The sequence below is a fragment of the Zophobas morio genome, unplaced genomic scaffold (assembly GCF_036711695.1).
Source record: "Zophobas morio isolate AGI-343-1 ecotype UQ-CSIRO unplaced genomic scaffold, CSIRO_AGI_Zmor_V1 ptg000012l, whole genome shotgun sequence".
Lineage (NCBI taxonomy): Eukaryota > Metazoa > Arthropoda > Insecta > Coleoptera > Tenebrionidae > Zophobas > Zophobas morio.
The window spans coordinates 23,534,081-23,561,081 of NW_026972117.1; the positions used below are offsets into that span (position 1 = coordinate 23,534,081).

At 31.8% G+C, this 27,001-nt stretch overlaps 1 protein-coding gene across 2 annotated transcripts in view; it reads left to right on the top strand.

Moving 5' to 3' along the window:
• The first annotated feature begins 407 nt into the window (after positions 1 to 407).
• Positions 408 to 27,001, top strand: part of LOC135128044 (sodium-dependent nutrient amino acid transporter 1) — a 52,440-nt gene continuing 25,846 nt past the window's right edge. The window contains exons 1-2 of one of the 2 annotated variants that reach the window (XM_064054853.1): positions 408 to 830; positions 16,233 to 16,610. In XM_064054853.1, the coding sequence (XP_063910923.1) occupies positions 774 to 830; positions 16,233 to 16,610 (435 nt within the window). In that variant the 5' untranslated portion in view covers positions 408 to 773. Of the gene's footprint in view, positions 831 to 16,232; positions 16,611 to 26,810; positions 26,991 to 27,001 lie in introns of those variants that run through there. The other variant, XM_064054854.1, reaches the window with a different exon arrangement.

Sequence of the window (27,001 nt, forward strand, 5' to 3'; positions counted from 1 at the left end):
AATTACCAAACCGCAGTATGACTATTAATTGCCCTTGAGTTTATCTTGGACAATAAATTTCACAGCGTGCATTAGAAAACACGCTTCAGTCGCACTTGATTTATTTAATGTACTATTTATTGCTAGTCCGGAGGAAAAGGAAGTCATTCTAACTTTAATAATCCTCCACCATATTTTTACGCTCTTTAAACCATAACCATCTTGAAACGGATGTTGTGGTACACACTTCTCTTGCAGATTCGCTACATTATAATATTAATTAATAATAAAATATTAGTCATCAACGCAGTCCAAATCCGCATCGCCGCATCACCGCATCACCCTCCCGAGCCCGGAGCGATCGTCACCGTCCGTCCTCTCTTCGTCATCGCTGTTATCATCGTCATCATCATCCTTGGAAGGTTGTCGGTGTCGATGGGGTTCCGCTGGCGGCAGCGCTCGCTGAGTCGTCGGCGCAACGTGCAACCGAGTGGACGTAGTTCTCGTACGCAACGCAGGTGCTCGTAATAACAGTTTACGGTCGATTTGAAACAGTCGCGGTCGTGTGTTTAGAAAACAACAGAGTTATGTTTATTAACGGTCTAATATGTTGCTAAATCAGTGAATTAAATAAGCAAACAGTTAATATTATTCAGTGCTTTCCAACTGCTTTTGAGTGAAATGTGCACGAATCGAATGTTTTGATGACAGTTTCATCGATAAGATAGGGAGATCGTTTTTCTATCTATGATAGTAGAAGACAATAAATGGTTTAGATAAACGTCACTGTAGAAATGCGTGAAAAATGGGATACGTCCAACACCCCTGTCCCGATCAACGATGGGCAGCCGGTAAGAATTTTTTTCTATATTATGTACATACACTGTATAATTAAAATTCAAAAATACATTAACAAAAAAAAAACTTGAAACTCACTGTTTAGGCAAACTTCATTTACATATTTACAAAGACAACTTATTATTGTTGTTATTAAACACATTTGATGGTTTTACATATTTAATGGTGTTGTTATGCTGATTTTCATGTCTGTCCATATTTTACTTGTTTTGAAAAAATACAAACAGAATCACTTAATATGTGATGTGTAATTTATAATGGTTTTTGACGTTCTTTCTGACGTAAATAGAATTACTAAAAAACTTGCCGAATTTTCCAATTTTTTTATTTAATGTCTTATAAATGTGGTTTTTGTGGACTTATAATTGTTACAAGCAATCCAGATTTCCAAGATCTGCAGATTTCCCTCATCAAAAGTTGTACTTCAACCATGGGAAAAGTTAAAAAGACTGATAATAGGGGAGAACTTGATACAATAGCGTTACAAAAATCTATATTCTCGTCAGATTTACACCTGGGCCCTGCATATACTTTGCCAAGCAGGAGGGAGATTTAAGAAACAGGAGTTATTAGAATGGTTATAAAAGTGAAGGAGAGAATCCAGTCCAATGTTGAAAATTGTGTTTTAAAAATGTCTAAACAAATTTCTATAAGTATAGTAATTTCTCAAAAATGCTCACAAAAAAAGGAAATATTTTCATGCATTCTTGATACTTATAATCATTTCATACAGGATGTTGCGTTTATAAATTACACACTAAATCGAAGCTAATGAAATACAGTACCTTCTACTTAAAAAAGAAAAACTCGACATTGCATCGTAAATCTTTTATACTTTTCTCAGTACAATAGGTATAAAAATGTAAGTAAATGGAACAATGCGTTTCGTTTTTTTTTTTTTTCAATAACAATAACAACACCCTATACCATTTTCGTTATTTTGCTATAAAATAAACCTCACTTACAAACGGTATATCTCTACCGTGAAAGATTTTAACTTGAATATAAATTAGTTCCGATTCAAAACGTATTACGATGTTTTCTCGCAATCAGAAAAAGAGTAATCTTTCACCATCATTTTTGGAACACCATTGTGGAAACTAAACTGTTTTCATAAGTTGAGAACGAGAAATATTTACAAGTTTTTTTTGGTATTATCCATGTATTTTTTCAAGTTATAATTTCAAATATGACCAAATACGATGTAACGCAACTCACTAAACAAAGTTTAACAATAGTATATTAAAAAACAAGTTTCATCAGTATCTAAATCTAAATTTATTCGGATGCTCCAAAGCTCCACAGGAGCAGTTTAATGAATCATGTGGCAGGAAAACGGTTAACGGTGTAAGTAATTTTCAGCAAAATATTATGACAATATTGACAATAACCAGTTATTAATCTAACAGTAATTTAATTGTCTGAAACATTTCGTCTTTTTGACGCTCATTTTATTTGTTATTTGACAGTGACATTTGTAATGACTACCAATCTCGAACACATAAATTACTTCATTACACATTATTTATTAGTTTTCAAATTAATTAATTAATTTATTTTATGGGTAGTTTCCACTCTGTAGCTCACCGTACGTTGTTTATTTGTTTACATATTAGTTGTTCTTTCTGGGATCAAAGTTCCAATAATTAATTCAAATAAACTGCCATGCAGATAATAAAAAAAGCCACGACAATTTTATTGAAATATATCATCTTTTCTAATTTTTGAAATATTACTTGGTCTTGAACACACTGCAAATTTTTAGCAGGTCATATATATAAAAAAATGAGTACATATAGGTTTAAAAAGTCCTATCAAAAACTGCGTAAGGATTTATTTCATTGGTAACTGTAAACCCTGAATTAATGTCCGTTCAAAATAATCACTTCAGTAGTTTCGAAGATGATCGGCCTAATAAACTCTCAACAGTCAGCATTTTCGTATACTTCGACTCGTAAGAAAATGCCAAGAAAATATCATTGGACATCCATCAAAATTATTAAATTAAATGTTCCTTAAGTAAGGTTGTTTCCATTTTTTTTTAACCGGAAGTGCAATTATTATCATTTTCGTATATCCTAGAGCACGCTTACTTTTGTAGATTCTCTGTTGTGTGGTTTCCTATGATGGTAGTGGAAATGATCTGACAGTTTAAGTATAAAAAGGATCAGCCCTTAAAATACAATAATTTTATCGACAACGATCTGCGTTTACTAAAAAAGATAATTTATACAACAGGCGTTATTAATAATAATTATACATGCACTTATGTTAGATATTTGATCTATTCTAGGCCACAGTCAGTATAGATGCAAATATCCGGACGCCAAAAATATTTCTCATATCAGCTTGTCATTTGACTTGATGTATCAGCTTAACAATAGATAGATATGATAATAATCTCGATGATGACTAATATTAAGTACACAATTTCGATATCAGTTTTTCGTGGTAAATACGTATTTCTAATAAAATAATGTTGATGGACAATTTCACAAAACTTAGTCATCTCAAAAATGTACAACATAGTTTAAAAACTACACACATTTGACCACAGTTCTCCTGTTCCTTACTTTGAAAGCTATTTAGAAAATCCTTGCTATTGTAATTACTGGGTTCCAACTTTGAGTTTGAGTTACATAAAATGGCCTTTTGAAAGTAGCCTGTTGTTCTTTTGCAAACACAGTAAATAAAGGATTAGCGTTATGAGACCACTTAATATCCAGTACTTATCTAAGTATGCATAATAAATGAAATTAATGGCTGCCGCAGCACAAAGAATAATACCTACATATTAGTTAATGCAAACATTGTATTTGTTATTTATTATTCAGACAACGTTACGCAAAGTGTTAAAAATAAAAATAGCAACTACCATTAAATATTTGCTCTGAATAAAGTTTTACCTACAGCCGAGGGCAATAAATAATCTAAATTTTTTTCAATTGTGATAAGATGTGCAATAAATTTCGATAATCCTCGTTCCACTTGTTGAAATAATTTTGTTCAAAGATTAAATATTTGTTTTTCCAATCTGGCGTCTGCGGTAAATATTTGTTGCGGTTAGTTATAAAGTTTAATACTTAAGACGAATAAGTCTTCTCGTTAGGCACATGTTACTTTTGCTGTCTGGAAATTATCCTGTGCGGAAAGCATGAAATTCGTCACTGAAAAACATTTACCATGAAAGTAAAAGATGGGCTTGAAAAAGGTTGTTAGAAGAAACACCTCATAAAGTAGAGCAAAATCACGGTTTTATGATTTTCGCAGTTTTTCTTATTTACTTAAACTATGTTCACGTGCGTCATTCCGTCATTTATAACTTGTTATTTTAATGAGAAATCGAAAAAATGGATTACTTAATTACCCATTAAGGCGTCCATGAACTTCGGACTATTAAAGGAAAAGTTCATAATTGTATTAATTGACACAGATTTTTAAAAGTATGCATAATTGATTAATAAATACATGAATGTAAATGTTATCAATCAGATTATAAGCAGATTAGTTGTAAGTTTGAAAATGAAAGGAAGTAATTGCAAAATACGTTGACGGTGTTGTTAATAACCGATAAGTTTGTGATCGTTCATCAGATACCTAGTATTTGGTAACTAGAACGCATTAAATTCATTCGGAAAATTATTTAAATATGTTATTAAAAAGTGTCTGATGTCTTGAGCTCGAAGACAACGTTGAAAGTTGAAATTCAAGAAAAAAGTATTTGTTTAAATTATTGTTATTATTGTTGCTATTAAAAATTACTATAGTTAGCAATGCAACGTTATAATCTAGACCAAGCAACCAAATGTTGTGATAGTAAAAACGAGGTAGAAGTCAATTACTAGCTAGTTCACTTTCAACTGGACTTGGTTTTTTATAGCTACTAAAAAACTGCACTTTTGCAAGTGCAAATACTAGTTTTTGCTGTTTTGCAACGAATGATAACTTGTTCACTACGGAATACTTTGTAGTAGACCTGGAAAGCAAACGTTCTGAAAAAAATCATACTTCAACAACAAATAAAAATTTTAATTACCTACCCAAAAAAGTTGAATAACAGTGATTAACATAAATTTAGTTTGCAGAGTTCTTTATGTCTTCATTGTTTTACAACTTTGTTGATAATTAGGTACCAGTTACACACCAACGTGCCAAGTATGATTAACAGAGGAGGACTCATTGTGTACATACAAAAATTAGAGTAATAATCTTCTAAAGTATTTATTGCTTTGCTAAGGAAACACAATGACAAATCGTTTGTCAGAGTACTTATAAAAACAAATAAAATAGTAGTAATCGTAAAAGTAGATCATGTGTTTTGAATTGGAAGACAACAATTTGAAAAAATATGACATGGTGATGAATCCATAATCTTAGTTTTTAGTAGCTTTTACTGGTCATAACCCTGTCAAGAAAACAAAAATTTGTAGTGTTTAAGATAGCAAGATATTATGAACATCGTTATATGGTAAAACGCTAACCAAAATTTGTCTAATCACCCCCACCAACAATCATTTACAATAGTAAATATGATTTAAATTGTATAAAATAATATACCTCTGTAGTCGTGGTTTATGAATCCGTGTTGAGTTTTTACCCTAGATATCCAGATTTTTGAAAAAAATTAAACTGTATACCAGCATTTTGCAATTTAATTTTGAAAATGGAAAACTGGAATCTTGTAAACGTTTTAAGGCAGTCAGAAACATGGAAAATCGTTAATCAAAATTTATTTTGAGGTGGCTGAAAAATTATCGAAAATTTCATAAGGTTTCATGGAAATTTTAGAAAAATGGCTTAAAAATCTACAACAAGCTCTGGGATATAGATCTCAAATTATGTACAATGAGATCAATTCATTTGTGTTGTACACATTGATCTCAAAAAATTAAAAGTATTAAAAGTAAATCTTATCAATTTATTTTCCATAATGAGTCATTATTAATGACGATTATAATCTTTCAACTTCATTGTGTCTAATGTCAGGTGAGGTGATTCTGATGATATTTTCTTGTAACTTACTTTCACCGCTAACCGTTTTAGTGCCACGTGATTCATCTAACTGCACGTGTGGAGCTCTGAAGCATCAAAACAAGTTTAGATTTTAAATGATAATTAGAACAAAATCCAGTATTATGTTCATAAAATTGCCCAAAATTTAAAAATTAGAATTTTTGTTTTAAAATGGAAAAGAGGTGAAGAGAAAAAAATAGGAGTAGTATAAAATCCACGTTTCATAAGATATGTTCGTACTATAAAATCACGTCTTATGAAACTTGTTTTTTAAGGTACATATTTACTAATTATAACGTTTGAATTGAGGAGCTACCAGCTATTATACAATAGGAAAGCCGGTTATTTTTTCAGTTTGTAATTGTAAGTGAGAAAAAAAATAAGAGTTTGAAATTAGAGCAAGTATTAAATGAATAATGAAACTTGATAACACGTACACGTCGAGGAATGTGTTAACTTGTAGTTTTGCTAGCAGATGAAAAATATTCCGATAAACAACGTGAAAATATCAGTTATTTTTCTTCACATTTGTATATACCCGATGTCTGGAAAAACCGCTACGCTCAATCAACTGGTGAGTCTGGGAAAAATAGTAAAAAAATTCCTTCTCACATTCTGGTGGAGTGACAACGATTTTAAAATTGGTTCTTTTGCTACGTTCAACATCTTTTGAGCTTTTGATGTTTTATTTTTTACGGATTTGAAAAAGTCTTGAGTGCCGCTGTGTTTTTTTTTAATTCGGGAGACTTTTGGGTACCCATGGTGTATTACTTTGAGAGCCCATGGAAATTTTTTTGTTAATTAAGTATTTAAAACAACTTTGGGGGATTTTGCTATTCTCGTTTTGGAAAATTCTGATCTGACCTGTTTTTGAGTTAATTTTAGGACCCCGTTTTTTTTTGAAAAATTTAAAACAATCTTAAGATCCCAGGTTTGGAAAAAATTTGAAAGTGCTTTAGAGCCTCTAGTTCTTATAGTAATTTAATTAAATTTTTTTAGAGGATACGTGAATTGCTAAAATCCGTCTTATCTTAGAAGGTACTAGCACCGCCCACCCACCCTCTCTTTTCTTACAGGATATGTCATTTGCCAAAATCAGTTTTTCTTAACAAGTTTACTTTTATAAAATTACTTTTTTTATGTAATGTAGGTCATAAAAAACTTTTTTATTATTTTTTGGACTCTCTAAACTCTCGTACATAACGTACTGAAGAGTTAATTCACCGTTTTTGAGACATCCGGTATAAAATCAAAACTAGCAAAATATGTTTTCACTCTAATACAAATATCATACAGAATACCAGTGAACAATTAAATATAGGCGAAGATCAATAATTTAGTGGTCTCAATACGTACACCTAGAACTTCTTTTAAGGAACGCGATGTATGTAATGATGGCAAGCTATTGTTAAAGTCGAAAATTTTGAAATTTGAACTAATTTTAGTTAACTTGCAAAACTAATTGCCTTCAAATACAATTTACTGTTAAATAATATTTTTATGCTTTTGTTTTAAGTTTTAACTAGCTATAATTTTGATCAACACTATATATTGGATTTCGTATTACCTTTTAGTTATGTCCGACTTATTTTTGCATTATTTTCGCTGAAAAGCATCACAAATTTTCATGTCTAATAAATTAAATCTACCATTTGTAAAAATCTCGGCCCTGACTGGTTAACTTACTACAGAGCAACCGGATGACATATAATACCAGTCGTGATTGCAACTACATGCTGACATCAGCTCTGACGGCTTGTGATTTGAGTCAAAAACCTCGTAGCTCATTAACTTTGTGAATTTTGGTGGTTTATCACAAAAATAAAGCCATTTTATTTAAAACTAACGTAGTGTCAAGGTGTTTTTTAAAAAATTCATTTAGTATTCAGTTTACATGACAAAAATATATTTTATACTAACTCAAATGTAGTACTCATTTTATGTAAAATATCAGACTAAATTGCTGTGACGGTGAAAATATACCTGTAGCACTATCTTCTGCAAAAAAACAGTATTGAACCTCTATAGTTATTGCTAAGAAATCACCACTGTAAAACAATGTCTACAAAAAACTAATTTTGATGGCCGTAAATCGCCCAGATCTTGGATTTTCTAATTATAGTTGAGTAGTTTGAAATGAAGAACTCAAACTTAAAATTTTGACAGCTGAATAAACCAATAAATAAAACCGATATCTTTTTGCAACAGTGTGTTATGCCCATGTCATAGGTACTCAGTTCTTATCAACTAGAAGATTTAGCTTTAGTATAGTTTAGGAAATATCGTTGTACCCTATAAAATTTTATTGACAATAACGAGGCGGACAGTAGTACAATGGTAAGAAATATTTATGGCCCACACCAGTCCACCCGAATTTCTCGGACAACAATTAACAGCTAATTGTACGCATAGGGTCGGACTTCCGCTGTTTTAGAAATTTAAGATCTTCGGATTATTGCCACGCGACAACTTTAAGTTGTAATTATCTCTTGCTATTGTACTACTGTCCGTCTCGTTATTGTCAATAAAATTTTATAGAGTACAACGATATTTCCTAAACTATACAGCTAACGTGTGCTCTTTCGATGCCTATCCATGAATAATATTTAAATAACTTGTTTTTCAAAGAAGGGTGACTCGACGGGCAACGAACCATTTTCCCAGACTCTGGTTTTCCCAACTGGTTTCTTATATACCGTCATTATGACTTTTAAACCGCTTATTTCAAAGGATTGGGGTAGTTATTTTGGTAAATGAGTAGGAACAAATGAGCCATAAATGGCTGTTATAACCCATTCATTTAAAACCGTTATTCAATCATTGTCAGAAAGGTATTAAAGATGTTTTCCATTTTCATGCTACATATTTTTAATATGTAGGTATAGTAAAATAAAACGGTTCGTGCATTAGTGCCTGAATCATTGTGTATAATTTATTGGGGTAATAACGAATAGATGGTTGCCTTATCTCAAATGCCGGTTTTATTAGAAATTCAATTAAACTCAGCTTTGTGTAATATGCAATAATAACTTAATTAACCGATATTTTTAACAAGAATTCGGAAGAAATTCATAGCGAATTATATAATAAAGTAAACAGCTAGCGCAATAAATTGGATTCATTATACATAAAAGCGTAGAAAATTCGATTGTTGTAATTTACTAATCTAACAAGAATGTGAAAATATGTTACTACACCTTTCAATTTCACTATAGACAAGAATAATATTTCAGCTACGTATAACACTAACTAATAAATTATTGTGAGCATTGTCCATGATTCTTATTTAAATACACAGTTCTGTAATATTTATAATACCAAAAATAGAATGGCGCAATTATAAAGAAATAAAATAATAACGGTTTAAATAACATCTCCACAGAACTGTGACGAAGATCAAATACACTGCAATTAACAAGATTTCCAACGTCTGTGTTATTGTCTTATTGTTTTTGATTATTTAAATTATTACTTAGTAGTTATTACGTAAAGTACGTGAATCAAGGTTACTACTCAGTATAATTTCAGTAAAAACAAAGTACAACACGTGAAATTAATTGTAGTGTGTGACGACTATGTATCAAATTCGAAAAAACTGCAAAACGTTGGGTAAACTCACATATAAAACTTCTCTTTAAAAAATTTGCAAGTGCGAAATGTTTACTCAAATGAAAATAAATTTAAAAGTTAAATCCAACTTGTGGTTTCCGCTCATTTGAAATGCATTATGACTTTTTCGTTTCACCGGAAATAACTCAATTTTTAATTATTTCGGTGAGATGATGCATATTAATTTCAATTTATTGAAACATCCGCGTAACGACTGTGGAAAGTGCAAGTTAGTGAAGCTTAATATTTTGCTATTAAAAAAAAACTTCTGATTATTATGTATTTGAAAAATGTTTACCACGCATCGTGTTTGGGCACGTGCGACTTACGTTAAGTAAGGTAGCTGAGCAGTTTCAACTTACATGCCGACGTTTTTTCCAAATTTAGTATTGCTGGTAGTAAAGAAAGTTGTTTTACGGGAATGATGGGTTTTGTTATTAGCAAGGCTCAATAACACATTCAAGGTAAATATTGTTCATTATGAAAATGCTTATCAGAGTTTCCCATGGTTGAGCTACACTCAATTGTTTTCGATTTTATTTACATACTTACATGGTTACACGGATTTTCAATTAAAGGACATCGACACGATATCCATCCAAAGCCAAAGGTTGTAACTGTAATTACGCAAACTTTAAAAATGCTGAACTAGATTTAATAATGTCTTAGGAAATTATGGCTTATTAAAACTTTCGATTCGATACAAATAGCGGTAAATGGAGACCTATTTATTTCTATTTACTTACTTTCAATTAGGCCGACTGATTTAAAATTAAATGAACTAAGGGTTTAATCCAAAACTTGTGTAACAGCAAGGTTTAAATTAAGAAAATACACCCATTTCTACAAATTATATATATAAAAACTGATGCGACAATGCTAAATTACAGTGGTTGAGAATTAAATGCGCTGACTAAAAAATATGAACAAATCTAATTATTTTTTAATTATGAGTTTATATAAGTAACCGTAAAAGTGCGTATAAAGTACAATTAACTACAAAAGAAGTAAAACGTGAAGGAACAGTTTAAGCGACAATTTAGCGTTATTTCTTGCAGTGGCTTATTTTCTAAGAGAGAAAATAGAAGTACTACCAACAGGTCATTTGCGTTACGTGAGTTTAATTTCTTCCGTTTATTCCCAGCTAGGGCAAAAGTGGGTCTAAAAAATAAATAATGCGAACATATCTTAAATAATATGGTAGATGTAAAGAAATAATATAGTGTAGTTTTATTTTTATTACTTTTTTGCAACGCTATAATAGTTGATATGAATTTTGTTTGATGAAATGTTATCTAAAAAAACCTAATATTAAAATCTAATATCGTCAACTAGTACAAAAATTGTACAAAACGAATATACTACAAAATGATATCAATACCGGAATTTCCGGAAATAATTTTTTTTTTATTAATCGAGTAGAATATGTTTTTTAAGCGTTTCAACCATTTTTTTTGTTTTATTTAAAAAAATAAAATGTGGTGGCTAACAATTGATGTTTTATTAATTTTCCCACATTAATTAAATATTTGTAGAACTACAAATCAAGAGTGTAAAATAATGAGAAATCAGAGATATTACAGTTCGAGGAGCTGGATATGATTTTCAATGTTAAAAATATTGAAAAAGTTAAAAAAAAGGTAAAGATTATCTGAAGAGAATTTTCGAGCAAAATATATAAAGTCCAAGCGACATTTACTTCATTAGTTTAGCGAAATATTTATGATTATGAGAACATTAGAATATTATAGAATAGGAAATAAATAACTTTATGTAAAAAAAACACCCTTATACATTTATATCTTATATATTTTTTTATTTTAATTAGTAGTGCCAAATTCACATAAATTTTGGGGTAAACAGAGATGCGGCTGTATTTAATAATTTTTTTTCTAAAATAATTATTGTAATTCATTTTTTCAAGACGGTGCAAATAATAAATCAAAAGAACAACATTTTTTTATTATTATTATAATTAAATTTTATCATGAAATGTACAATTGTTCTATACAATGCTGAAAATTACTGCCACGTGATTCGTCTTACTGCATCTGTGGACTCGATGCAGTAATATCAGTGGCGGCTCGTGGCCTTTTGAAATGAGGGGACACAATTTGAACGATGAGTTAAATATGAAGATATAAAACAGGCTGTATATAATACATTCAATAAAGGTAAAAAAAAATTTGAGTACATAACTTTGGTTTTATGAACTCTTTACTGAGGACACACACAAAACAATTTATTATTTTTTTCACAACCGTACATCCACAAAAATGTATCATCCTTGCTATGTCGATTAAGATATCTATGAAAGTCTCATTTTGCCATTAACACGTTTTTTATCAATAAATGGGGGGTAGCTCTCCCTAAATTTTTCACTACAATTTTATCGTCGTAAGACAGAGGACGATCTTTTTAACTGAATTCATTATTTTTATTTAAAATCAAACAATTTCACTCGTACAGGATGAAAATGAACTCCCGTAGTTATTATTTATTGTTATTAATCTTGTTACGGATTACTCAAATTTACAAAGATAAAAGTAAATAAATATAGAAAAGACTTGAACAATGTACTTATTTATTGAATTACTCCTAGCGGTCACTGTCTCAAATGTGACCCGATTGCAGCCAAATACAGCGACTAGAGGCGCGGTTTCTATGGCAACGGTGTAAAGAAAAAATCTAAATGAGTCATGATTTGGGTTCGGCTTTTATCGAGACCTTACCAACAATATATCTAAGACACAATATCTTTAGATTTAAGTTTTGATGCATTTGATACAAATGGAGCGACATAAAAAAATTAGTTTTGATAATTATGACACTAACTTCCGGATAATTTTTTAAATATTGAAAATTAGTATTTTGCTATGTCCAGTGTGTTAGACCCCAGCCGCCCCCGAAAAATATGTTACAATCCTCGCCAAAATTTCCCAAAATTTAAAAAAATACAATTTTTATTTTAAAATTTGTATAATTTTTTTTTTAATTTTGGAATTCGTATTCTAAAATAACGTCTTATGAAACCTGTTTTTTGATATACTATTAAAGTACTAAATTATATCCACTTCACACGTTTCTTTGTAAGTTTGTAACCATTTTAAATTTCAAATTTACTTCGTCTCAAATAACTGAAAATTTAAAAGTTAAACGGGTAAACTGAGACACTTCCTATATAAATAAAAGACATTTGACAAAAACTGAACCAGATGGTGTAAATTTTATTAGCAAATCGGAAAATTTGGATAGGTATTAAAATGTTTTAATTGATTTGAGGTTGTTTTCCGCTTCTTGAACGTGTGAAGTTTTTCATTAGGAGACTGATTGATAACGACATGTTTCGACTTTATTACATAATAAAGTCATCTTCAGGTTTTTACAAGCTAGTAACATGGATTTTTAAAAAAACAGTAATAAAATTACAATGATTAAAATAATTAAAAAGCCCAAGTATTCTACAAAATGGTCTGGTTTTTGTGGAATGAAGTGGCGCAAAATCATGTAAAGAGAGTGTACTTGTTTAAACATGATGTACAGTACCACTATCAATGAATAAATTTCGGGCACTAGTATCATTTCGCTATCATTAGTTTTAAAGCAGTAATTAGTTATCAGTAACTTCATTTTTATAATTGTCATTTTTACTAAATTTTACATGTCTTCAAAGATTAATTTTTAAATGTCATGTTGATGTATGTGGTGCCAAATTTTTAACGCGCCAGTAAACTGGTGCCCGAAATTTATTGTTTGGCATAGCACATGGTCTATATGAAAAACGGTTTCAAATTTTGAACGGATTTTAAATTTTTAACCTCACTTTTTTAAATGTATTTCTTTGTGCATTATAATTCTTTTTTTAACACTGATATTGAATACATAATAATTTTTTTTTCTAACAAATTGTATTGTATTTTATTAAATAACGTAGCCAAAATATTTGTTTCTACGCATTCAAAAGAAAAAAATTCGTCAAAAGTTACTTAGACAGAACTTTCTTAAATAGAACTAAACTAATTCAGTTTTTTCGGAAAATTATAAAATTTTATTTTGAAAATTGTATTTATCTTATAAATAAAATAAATAAATATCGGATATATGAAATACGTGGAAAATATTCTACACAAATTTTTTGTAAATTAATTATCAAAGCGGATTCATAAAGTACGAGAACAGGATTATATTGTTTTGAGAAATTTTGCCTAGTGTTTTATCATCTACACGACATTCTTAAATCACATACAAAATTTTATAACAATCGATCGGGTAGTTTCGGAGATTTTCTATCTAATAAATAAAAATCGACACACACAGACACAGAGGGAGAGAGAGACGGAAAAGGGAGATATATTTCATACTCTTGGGGTCATAAAATGTCGGAAAAACATGAAAGTAGCCACTCGTCGGATAGAACGCATTAAAGTAAAGGAAGTAAAAAAAATCAGTGGGTTAAAGTGCGTTTGGACAGCACTTCTCATTTTTAATTTTTTCCAGATAATGTGCACACATTCAATGTAGGTGATATTGGAATATTACATTGTTTGATAAATAATCACTGATTGCTAAATGTTGTTAACAGTAGATTAAAATTTGTGGAATGGGGCACAGTCGGGTCTTCATATTGTTTACAGAATAGAAGTTTTTAACAAAGTAGTTTTATTAGTAGAACTAATCATCCCTACTTTGTAAACTTTAATAAAAGTAGTGTAATAGTGGACACAACGATAATTTTTTTCAAACAAAGACTAAGTTTTCTCAATGAAAAAAATAGTATAAAGTTTTTATAGTCATTGTCGCAAGTGGTTCGTCTTATAAACTTGAAGTGGTGTCATAATATTGTTACGGCGCCTTTGGGTTTTCTAGTATGTGCGGCGATGATGGGTGACTTATCGTCGGTGACGGGGGCCGGCTAAAGAAAAGCCTAAAAGCGGAATTTTGATGAGTTTTCCAGAAAGACCTCGATCGCAAAACATCGAGAAGTTTATGTATGGATTTAAATAGAGGACTCCTTCGGGAACGATTATTATTCAGTCAAGTCGAGTCCAGCTAATGTTGAGAGTAATCCAGACAATGGGTGAAGTAGAGTCTAATCAAATCCATTCCAGGCGGAATTATTCTGTACATAATCGCTGTGTAATTAGTCGTGTAAATTTGAGTTACAATAAGAAATAAATTGTTGAGTTTTAAATCACCGATAATCGTAACAATATTTAACCTTATAAAATAGGATTTTTTTTCTACTAATGTTTGGATAAATTAAATTCTGTGATATTCATTTAGGTTAGGAAAAGTTGAAAGAAATTTTTCCTAAGAGCGGAAACAATAATTCTTAATCAAAAATTGTACATGTTTGTTACAAATTAATTACTATTATTTTAATTATAAATAAACATTAACATTAACCTTTTAATAATTTGAATAATTTTAATAAGTTGAAATTGACTTTGGACTACTAAGTACCTCTATTTCTTATTTTCATCCTAACAGTTTGTATGCTACTTGAAGTTTATATCCAATACAATTCTCAATATATCCTACATTGGTTGTCTTTAATTCGGAGTGTCTCGTTAAAATTGTGAAGTCCGTCCCTATCTCTACTAAAATTGTAGCAGACGTTCTCTTAAAACAGTGGTCTTTGTAACTGCTAGGATTTGGCAACTTCAAAAAATGGTGAACTTTCAGTTGACGAAGGACGAAATCATTGAAGATTTAGTCCTTCGATATTTCCACTAGACATTATAAACTTCGCACATTAGTTTTTGTATTTGAAATTTTGATCAGAATAAACGACCCTATTGTTTTTAATAATTTCAAGTCGAAGAAAAGTCATTTTTTCTCACACTACTAATTCCAGCAATTAACACGACCTGGAACAATAAAAAATTATAATTTTTTTTTTAATGTAAAAATACTCATTTACCTTCATCGTCAAGTCCACCCCAAGATTTTCTATTTCCGATCTTGTGAAATTATTAGATTTATTAGACTGATATCTATCCAACTGACTTTCGTTTAATAAAAGCTATTAACCTTGCAAATCGTTTTATATCGACAATTTTCTTCACTGATAAGGTTATTCTCAGCATTGAATAAAAACTCTGTAATGTAAATATCTTGTTTCTTGTTCGAAGTATGCTAATAAAACGTCTTCATTAACCGACTTGATGCGCTTTTCTCTACACCAATACTCAAACTGACGATAAGCGTTCTCATACTCTTCTTTTGATTTATTTGACAGCAAGCATTGAACAGTTAATGCAGCTGACTCTTCTATACCCAGATTCAGCCCTACTGACCTGATCTAGCGTTTATATTTCTCGTCAAATAATTTTTCCATAATTAATTCACGCGCTCGTAGAAAAAATTATGTGTGAAACACTACATTTTGCTAAGTACGTTTTTTTTTATTGTTTGTCACTATTTTTTTGTGATTTTATTACTGTTGCTAGTTTGACATTATACTGTTTACCAGTTGTTATTTTGTCGGTAAGGCAATAAATTTATGAAGCAGATCTATTAATTTTTTTAATTGAACCGGTAAGGAAAAATATTGATGATTGTAACGTATACTTACAGTGAAAAAAATTGACGCCTCCACCGTGTATATGTAATTTATTATGTATACAGTAATTTAATAACAATACAGCGCTTAACAAAAGAAAAACATCCTTCATTATATTTGATTAGCGATTAATTTACGTGCAAATATTTACTTTAACCATGATCCATGCAAAAATAGTCCTTGATTAAAAATGCTTTCTTTTTTCCAGGTGCCCCAAAAAATTAGCTTCATCTACGAACCCTCCTACAAACCAAAACTTTTGCTCAAATCGCCGTCGTTGCGTGCGATAAGAAATTACAATAACTTATCGATCGAGAATTCCCAATCAAATACCTACGAAAACCTAAGCTTCATCCCCGAAAATGGAAATGTGGATATTAACACTTACGACGAAGCATACGCATCCACCATAATTTCGAACGATTCGAAACTCAGCGATTATCCGAACAATCAAGACTTGTACGATTACACAACCCTCGGATCCGCCTCGGTCAAAACGACAGCCTCCAACAATGGCTCCGAACTGGGCTCCGAAAGGAACGAAATGGGTTCAACGACTAAATTGGTTTCGCCAAGGATGGAAATGGTATGGTGATTTACATTAACCGTAATTAACTGTATGCAACCGAAAAGTGTAAACTTTAACATCTTATCGGTGTTATGTCACCGCTTTAGTGCTTAAGTAGGTGACTTTTCTTTAAGTAACGTTAATATTGCGAAAATATTTAAATTGTGTACGGTGTGTGCGGTTCCGACTCGGCTACAACAAAACAGACGGACAAGGTTAGATAGTGTTAATTGCTGGTTTCCACTTTTCCAGTCGAACGAGACTGATAACAAAAAGAAATATTTCTGACAATGTTATCAGGCGAACGTTGAAAAACAGTTCCATCCAGAAAGTTCTAGCGAGTTTTGAGTTCGTCGGAAGTCGGAATTGCCGCTTTTAAAAGTCGGTCTGTGCTTGTTTGATCGTTAGGTAACTGGGAAACATCGGAGGAAAAATACTTACTTAACCAGTTTCGTCATCACGAAAGAATTTTCTTCGGGGTTTTGATAAGACAAGACACTTGTTTATGTTTGTAAAATAATACTTTCGGTTTCTTTGAGTGATTCATTTGGTTTACTAAATCACCTCGAGCTAAGCTCTGTCGTACAATAAAATGCAAATGAGTGTTAGTCAAATATAGGAATTTTTCATTCAGTCTTTTAGTGTGATATGTTAATTTCAGATTATGACCTCATGAAAATACCTAACTGTATGATTCTTAAAGTTTCGAAATGTCAGGTGATAAAACGGATTAGTGGAACTATTGACAGAATAGTGTTTTCGTTTTAATGAAAGTCACATTCCAATGAAACTGAAATGAATTAAACAGTAAAACCATGCATGGATAAGAATTTAAATGTTATATCTAGAAGAATGTCTAACATTTTTTGATATTAGTGTCATACTAGTTGGTACTGGTGATGCTGTTATATTTCCAAGACTTTTAAGTCATTAAGTTGGTTTAATTTTATTATTTTATTTTCAAAAGGTAAAGTGTTGTCAATTTAATTTTCTATGGAAATGTAAAAGTAAATTTTTCCGGTGACGACCTTGGTACTTACTCACTTTGAAATACCGATATCATCAATCGAATATTAAAAATTAACGCCCAATTGTGACTTCAGAATTTATTAACAACGCTGCAGGGTATAAATACCAATAACGTTAATAAAGTAACTAGAAAAATAAAGCTTCACAAAACAACTTTCTAGTCTATAACGTTAAAATACAATTAAAATAAATTCACCAATATTTGATGCCAATCTAAAAGTCACACATTCCAAAAATACATTTGTATGCATTCGATGCTTTATAGGAATTGTGTAAATAAAAATACTATTCACTTTATGTGACAAAATTTGTTTTAACTAACCCAATTTTTTTTTTCTTAAAATCAAAATGAATCTATCTTGACAACCTATTTGCATAGGTATACAATAAGTTTGTTCTGTATGATGAGATTTATAAAGCTTTGAAAACAGTTATATCTAGATTCCCAAGTTACTCAAGTACCATTCAAAAATAACATTTGACTCAGTGATTCAGTTTATGTGGAAATATCACCTATATGAATGAACAAATAGAATTTTTTGACACCACATGAGATAAGATAATTTAAAAAATTAATTCCTTTTTGTTTACAGAATCAAAATTAAAGAAATTTTTAGGTTTTTAGGTCATCTAGCTCAAATGTTGCACCAAATTTAATGGTAATGTGGGTAAATCTGAAACCATGGTTGTTTAAACAGTACTCGAAAACATGTATATTGCAACTCGAGTACCTCATTTAAAATTTCAGTTGGTTTGGTTAACTTGCAAAACTGATTGCCTTCAAATCAGTGGCGGCTCCTCAGAGGAGGCAGGGGAGGCTGAGCCTCCTCTGTTTTTTGGAGCTGAGCTTCCTCTAATTTTTTTCGATGAAAGAATTTATATTTTTGTAGACATTTGTTATTTTTCAGAATATTTTGCTGGATTTCATTTACTTTCATCATATATCAGGTTAAAATGTCGCAAAAATTTATATTTACGCCCTCACAATCATAATTCACATTCACACCACTCCGCGTTTGGTTTCAGCGGCAGAGGCTTGTTAGCCGCTAGCCTCCGCCGAGAATGCATCTTGCTATTGAGACCCTAGACCTTGACGCATCGTCAGTCTGTATTGCATTGGCTAAAACGTTCATCGGACTGCCGCTCCAAGCCGCTAGCCTCCGGCCAGTTCATCTCTTTTCAGATCAAGTCGTACAGATAACTTTATCTCTTTCTTATTAGTTGGCGCAATCGGGTGTAAGTAGGAAAAACTTTGAGGTGGTTTCGCGAGCTCCCTGTTCAGTGATGGTGATGTTTAGGCTTTACGTAGGTAAGGGTACAAAAGGGGAGACCAACACCATCACTCCCATTAATTGTATTGACAGTTACAATTAGAAATAAAACAGAGCATTTCATGAAAATAATTATAATAAAACTAAATAGTTAACGGCTTCGGTTTTAAGAAACAAATTATACTGTTGGAATTGTGTATTATTTATAAGTGATAAATCTTCCGTTTGGGGTAAAACAGGCTAAAATAATTTACAAAATTTGTCACGAGCTATAGAAAGGCATGAAAAATCATAGGACCACATATTTCCTTCGATTAAATTAGAAATGCTTGGTAAACAAAACAATGCCAATCATTTAGATTCGGCTCATAAAAGGGAGAACTATTACGAGAAAGTTGGTGAAAATTGGGCAATTTTGAAAAGACTAATCGATGCAAAAGTTTATTTATCTATCAAGGCACGAGTGTTCTTTTCGTGGGCATGACAAAAAAAATATTCAGATAATGAAAGATATAAAAAGTAGTGCTTTTCAAATTTGAGCCTCCTCTGAAGAAAACTTCACGAGCCGCCACTGTTTCAAATACAATTAACTCTTATGCAACAACGTCATACCTTTGTTTTAATTAATCCTGATTTTGTTGATGCATAGAACAGTCACTAGAATTTATTTATATCCAGTCAAATATATCAACAAATCTATATTTAGATTTAGTGTCGGTAAACAAATTAAATAAAGTGATGCAATTTCGTATTATAGTCAGAACGTTATTTTTGTATCCGCTAAAATGTTATGAAATGCAAACTACCAAAAATATCATCACATTTTGTTTTACTTTCAACTTTAATATTTTTTGCAGTGAAATACAAATTTCAAATGTTTGACGGCACAGTGAAATCTTAAAATTACGTGCTTAGCTCGGGATTCTATCTACTACTGGTACAGTGCCATTTGAAGTCTGTTCACATACTTGTTACCGTCTTTAATTTCAGAGCAATGAAATTTTGGTCGATTGAAAAATAACGTTCTAACTATAAATTCCAGAACTGTAATTTTTCATTAATAACCGGAAATTGTCAAGGGATTTTTAATAGTGATATCTGAAACCCAATTGCCAATTAAGCTATGTACCAATATTCGTAAACAAGCGTCTTAAAGACTTTGTGCTATGTTTTAAACACACTGAAAAATTAAGTCAACGTAAGGAGGTTGTTATTGATTTTTTTCCCTTTGTGTATTTGTAGCGTTTCAACTATTAAATCTTTAGGTCAAACGATAAAACATTCCGAGGTATGTATTTATAGCTGCTCATTTAATATTCACTGCTTTGTACTTTTTTACCAAGTCTTACTGGTTTTAGTTTCAATGGATTTTTGTACACATTAAAAAAGATCCTTTTTACTTACCGAGCGCAAGCTAAGGAAGTATAGTAATCGAATCCATCGGACGAATAGCCACTTTTGTATTTTCTCGACGTTTCCTAACCCCAGAGTATTTTTATTAGACACGTAATCTCCGAAACTACTGGACCGATTGTTGTCAAATTTTGTATCTATGTTAAAAATATCATGTAGACGGTTAAATGCTAACCAAAATTTTGGTAATTATCCCCACCAACAATTTGATGACGTCACTTGAAAGAATTCTAATTTTATTTGATTTAATTTAACTGTTATACAACAAGTGTGGTATACGAATCCGCTTCTAGTTTTACCCTAACCGTCCAAATTTTTACAAAAACATAATGCACGGTATAACAACGGTGTATCATTAGCGTAAAGCATCCCGGTCGTGGTCTAGTGGGTACCAGTCAGGAATGGAACCGAACGTCGCGGGTTCGGTTTCAAACTTGGGCTTTCGTTTTTTTCTTTTTTCCTCTTTTTTTCTAGGCATTGTGTATAGTCTTTGCCATTTCTATTGAAACACCACTTGTTGTTGGTAAATTTGGCAACGTTCATATTCAGAGAATTTTCTAATTAAAAGCCGTTGTCAATCAACTGAAAGCTGTTACCAATTGCTGAATTTTAAGCAAAATCAACAGGTGGTGTTTCAATAGAAATGGCAAAGACAATATGATCTATGTTTATGACGTTATCACAAATTTTATATTCGTAAAATTACGTCACTTTCTCGAAAAGGTGAGAATATGCACCTCTTTATCAAAAATTTAAAACCTTGTCGGGGACGCCAAATGTCTTTTTTTAAGAATGTAAAACCTTCTCGGCGGTTCCAACTGTCTTTTTAAAAATGTAAAACCTTCTCGGGGATTCCAAACGTATCTTTTTAAGAATGTGAAACCTTCATGGGGGTCCCAATTGTCTTTTTTAAAAATGTAGAATCCTCCCAGGGGCGTCAAATGTTTTTTTAGAATGTGAAATTTCTTTCTTTTTAATGTGAAACTTTCTCGAAGGTCCCAACTGTCTTGTTTTAAAATGTGAAAACCTTCTCGAGGGCCCCAAATGTATTTTTTAAGAATGTGAAACCTTCTTGGGGGTCTCAGTAGTCTTTTTAAAAAATGGTGGACCCTTTCCGGGGGCCCCAAATGTTTTTTCTTAGAATGTGAAACCTTCTCGGGGATCCCAACTGTCTTTTTCTAAATTAAACCCTTTTCGGGAGCCCCAAATGTCTTTTTTTAAGGTGAAACCTTCTCGGGGGTCCCAAATGTCGTTTTATTTAATGTGAAACTTTCTCGGGGATCCCAACTGCCTTTTTAAAAATGTAAAACCTTCTCGGAAGCGCCAAATGTCTTTTTTTAAGAATGTGAAACCTTCATGGGGGTCCCAATTGTCTTTTTTAAAAATGTAGAACCTTCCCAGTGACACCAAATGTTTTTTTTTAATGTGAAACCTTCTCGGGGGCCCAAGTGTGTTTTTTAAAAATGTAAAACCTTGTCGAGGGCCCCAGATGTATTTTTTAAGAACGTGAAACCTTCTCGGGGGTCTCAATTGTCTTTTTTAAAAATGGTAGAACCTTCCCGAGGGCCCAAATGTTTTTTCTTAGAATGTGAAACCTTCTCGGGGGTCCCAAATGTCTTCTTTTTAATATGAAACTTTCTCGGGGGTCCCAACTGTCTTTTTAAAAATGTAAAACCTTCTCGGAAGCCCCAACTGTCTTTCCATAAGGATGTAATACCTTCTCAGGGGTCTCAACTGTCTTTTTTTAACAATGTGAAACCTTCTCGGGGGTGCCAACTGTCCTTTTTTAAAGAAGGCGAAACCTTCTCGGGGGCCCAAACTGTCTTTTTTTAAGAATATTAGATTTTCTCAGGGCTCCCAACTGCCTTTTTTTTAATGTGAAACCTTCTCGGGGGTCCCAGTTGTCTTTTCATAAATATAACAATTTTTCGGAGGCTCCTAGTGAATTTTTTAAGAATGTGAAACCTTCGGGTATTCCGAATTGTCTTTTTAAAAATGTAAAACCTTCCCAGGGGCACCAAATGTTTTTTTTTTAGAATGTGAAACCTTCGCGGGGGTCCCAACTGTCTTTTTTTAAAACTTAAACCCTTTTCGGGAGCCCCAAATGTCTTTTTTTAATGTGAAACTTTCTCGGGGGTCCCAAATGTCTTTTTTTTAATGTGAAACTTTCTCGGGGGTCCCAACTGTGTTTTTAAAAATGTAAAACCTTCTCGAAAGCGCCAAATGTCTTTTCTCAAGAATGTAAAACCTTCTCAGGTGTCCCAACTGTCTTTTTTTAAGAATGTGAAACCTTCTCGGGGGTCCCAAATGTCTTTTTTTAAGAATATTAAATCTTCTCGGGGCTCCCAACTGTCTTTTTTTTAATGTGAAACTTTCTCGGGGGTCCCAACGGTCTTTTTTAAAATGTAAAATTTTTTCGGAGGCCCCAAATGTATTTTTTAAGAATGTGAATCCTTTGGGGGGGTCCCAATTGTCTTTTTAAAAATGTAAAACCTTCTCGGAAGCGCCAAATGTCTTTTCTTAACAATGTAAAACCTTCTCGGGTGCCACAAATGTCTTTTTTTTAAGAATGTTAAACCTTCTCGGGGGCCCCAAGTGTCTTTTTTTAAGAATATTAAATCTTCTCGGGGGTCCCAATTGTCTTTTTTTAAGAAAGAGAAACCTTCTGTTACGAAAGAGTAAAATTCTGCAAAATCAAATTTAATAATATTTCAGAGAACCAGTATTTGTTGAATTGTACTTCTGAAGCGAGGGAAGTTCTGTTGAAATAACTTTCGACCAATTTTTCCAGGCGAAATGTTTGAATGGTTAATAACAAGTTTTCATTCAGTTTTCATGTTAAATTTTAAAAAATGGTCTTATATTTTTAAACAGAACTTCTTTCACCCTCGAAGCAAAATTAATTAATTCAGTTGTAGCGAAAAACGATATAGACAAAAAAAATCCCGCCACCGCCTTTGATTTCAACGCATTAAAGAAAAACACACTGTTGAGTTGTTTATATTGTTATTACAAAATGGGGTGTACCATGCTCGATTTAATCAGTAAAAAAATAAAAAAAAAACGTAAAAGCCGTCGGTGATCGAATCGCGGACAATTTATTTGTAAAGAAGAGCGCTCTTCCACAGACCTCTATATTAAACAAAACAAGGCGGATTCATAAAGCACACGTAGAGTATATCGCTTTATAAAATTGAAATTGCGTTACCAAGAAAAATTTAAATTGACACCATTACAGTGTGGGAATGATCAGACAAATTTTAGTTAGCGTTTCACAAACAACAAAAATCGGCACAAACGGTAGATAAGGGGCGATAGACAACATCAAGCAGCGGGAAAACATGAAAGTAGCCGTTCGTCCAATGGGATTTACTACAATACTTTTTAGTAGTTCTTTTTTTTTAGTTTACACGAGGAAGTAAAAAATACGAAACGTGCAATTTGTTAGCTTCACACTTTTAACTATCTACATGAGATATTGAGTTACATAAAAAATTGAATTATTAGCATATGTAAGTTTCGAGTAGATACATATTTGTATATTAATGCATCTTTAAGGTATATATTTTAAGGTTAATCAAACTAGGTTATTTAAATTTTAAACAGAGTAAATATCAACACTATAACTTTGTTTTTGGCTGGTGACTTATATTGACATTCATTATTATTAACTGCATTTTTATTTCCCGAGAGTAAATTGTATTGATCCGACGAATGGCTAGTTTCGTGTTGTAAATTATGAATTTGTTACTTTTACTTTTCAAAATTAAAAAAAAATAAACACTTTCTGTTTTTGTGACTACAGTCTATTGTTTTTAGGTCAAAAATTACGACTGTAGGTACTTTAAAAACCAACCTTTAGACAAACATTTTTCAATTTGTTTGAAAACTACACTATGAACAAACAACATTAGAAAATATATTAAATTCGTGTTAATTAACAAATTGGATGCAAATATTCCCAACGTCATTAGCACCTACAAATAACTGACCATTTCAACCAGTTTTGTAGAAAATAGCTTGATTGGGATAATAAAATATACATTAAGCACTTGTGTGTTAAAATTTCTGCTAAAATATGTAGCTTTCAGCATTATCAACACTGAAATTTATGCGATTATAATGTTGAACATCAAGCGACATTTGAAGGACTTGTTTAAGTGTGAGTGGAATGAAAACTCGCAACTTTATAATTTCTTTGGGAAGTTTACCGGTGGGAATTACCAGGTGCCGTGAGTAGGGTTGTAAATTATTAATACTGTAATCTTTAAATAAACCCATCCAAACTCAACTGGCCAAAGTTCACTATTTTAGAACTAAAGTCGTATAAATCAAGCCATTACGGAAGTAATAATGATAAATGTGACCACAAGATGATGCTTACGCTCATTCGCCATACTTCAATTTAGAGTGGATATTAAAAATGTTAGTGTGATGTCACATCACTTACATAATTTTGCGATGTTAATGATTTTAATCAGAGAGTTTAAAAGTCACGTGAACGAGATCACTACTATGCATATAATTCAATTGTGTCAAGACCTTTCATTGGACATGTAAGGTATACACCATGCCCATTTTAGGTTTAAAACTAATCGAATGTCTTTTAAAATGGCAAAGTTAGCATCTTTTCACTGATTAATTTTTAATAACCGTAACCGTACAGCAAATCGTGTAATTATTGTACAATTATAAATAAGTATGTATCCTGAAATTTGGCATCAGTTACAACAAATTTTTAGCGTTTTAACTGACGTACATAGGTTTAGTGTAAGTATTAAATTAACCGTACTTTTATCTAATCGTGATCGCATCAATATATTTTTTTTATCACGATAATCACTACATGTTTATTGCTAATTTAGGCCAGGTAAAATAAAACGGAATTGAAGGCCTTCTTACAAATTCTAGTACGACTAAGCAGGTAATGAAGATGCCAAAATGTATTTGTTGATAATGAGTAGTCTACTTATTGATTATTCGTTTTTTTGACTCTTTAAATTTCTATCGTCGCCTCTATGTTTCTATTTCTGTCTCTTGGTTTCTGTTTCTTTTTATCTCTGTCTCCCATTCTCAGTTTCTCTTACGATCTTTATGTGTCCCTTTGTCTTTCTCCCTCTGTTTGTTTGTTTGTTTTCCTCCCTATCCGTGTTGCTTTATCTCTAGGTTGGTCTTTCCTTCTGCTTTTGTTTTTATCCTCCTGTTTTTGATACCTCTCTCCTCTCTCTATCCCACTTCTCTCTATTTCTCTGTCTCTCTGTCCTATCTCTCTGAATGTCTATCTCTATTTTTGTAATCGTGTCTATCCCTGCTTCTTGCAATTTACGTTAAAATAATAAAAGCGCAAAATTATACAAGAACTCACAAGTTGGCTTTGAAATTTCGCGAAATTTGCCGCCTCGTTGCGATGATTGATGACTACTCATCGCTTGTTACCACACTTGTCAGAAATGTCAATCATAACCTAATTTTTTTTAATTTTTCAATGAGATAGATTGCTGCCTATCCATCTCAAGGAAGCGGCAAATTTGTATTAAAAATGCAGACAGCTTTTCCGAAGCCAACTTGATGTACGATATTTTGTAATCAATCCGTATGTCGCAACATCTATCGCATTTAATAATAGTTCAAATTAAAACGTTTAATTTTATAACAATAGAATGATAATTGAATTAACTTTTTCCTGATAAACACAAAAAAATTGGGTAAGGTATTTCTTGAGAAATGAAAACTATGTATTTAGATTTTGTCACGATAATCTATCAATTTTTATAACCTTGTATGCGATTTATTGCCGAATAAAATAATCCTCTATATAAAATCCTATTGTATTATAGAAAGATAGCCGAAGCACGCATACTAATTAATTAATTAATAGCTGGAAAAGGTAACTTTAACGGAAATTTCGTTATTAGCAATAATCAAATCTAAGGAAGCTATAATTATCCTGTTAATGGATATTACAACAGTTAATATATACCAAAATTTAATCGATCTTTCACGCTCTGAAAAATTTAAAGAAGCACTTAAATACCTCACTTTGATACAATATTTTCCCGAGAAAATAATAACGTAAGCGTTATTTTTAATATCATTTTGATAAGATACTTTACCACGCTACTTACACTGAAAAAATCGTATTTCGCAAAGCCATTGTTTCTTTGTTACCTTCTTAGTTCAGCTTTTACTCCAACTATCCTCAATCGTTTCGATAAAAATTGACGAAAGAATACAACTCTTACTTCCATGTAACTCTTGCCTCACTGCTTGCTCAATTTTTTTTTATCATACATGTAAATTTAACAGCCATCTGCCCTTCGAAGTTCGTCGAGATCGTGAAGAGCAAATTAACAGCTGTTTTTCACACTCCGTTGGGCTCAGATACTGGTGCTTCTTTATTAATAATGGTTACGAGTTAGTCTTCTAGCACGCTTCGTTACGACAACTACAAAAGTTCTGAAGGTGGATAGATCGTTGCGAAAATGATTCGAGATTTTAACTCGTGGTTTTACGAAAAGTTGTCGTGATGCTGTTAGATTACAACAGACAGTATGAGTATCAGCAGTATAATACGTATCCGCCACAGTTTTACTTACGGAGGTGCGAGAATTTAAATACTTGGAATTTTAAACTGAAGTGCATTGTCAAACGGTCTCATTGCTACAAGAACTTAGAAAAAGTCAAAGTGAGTATTTT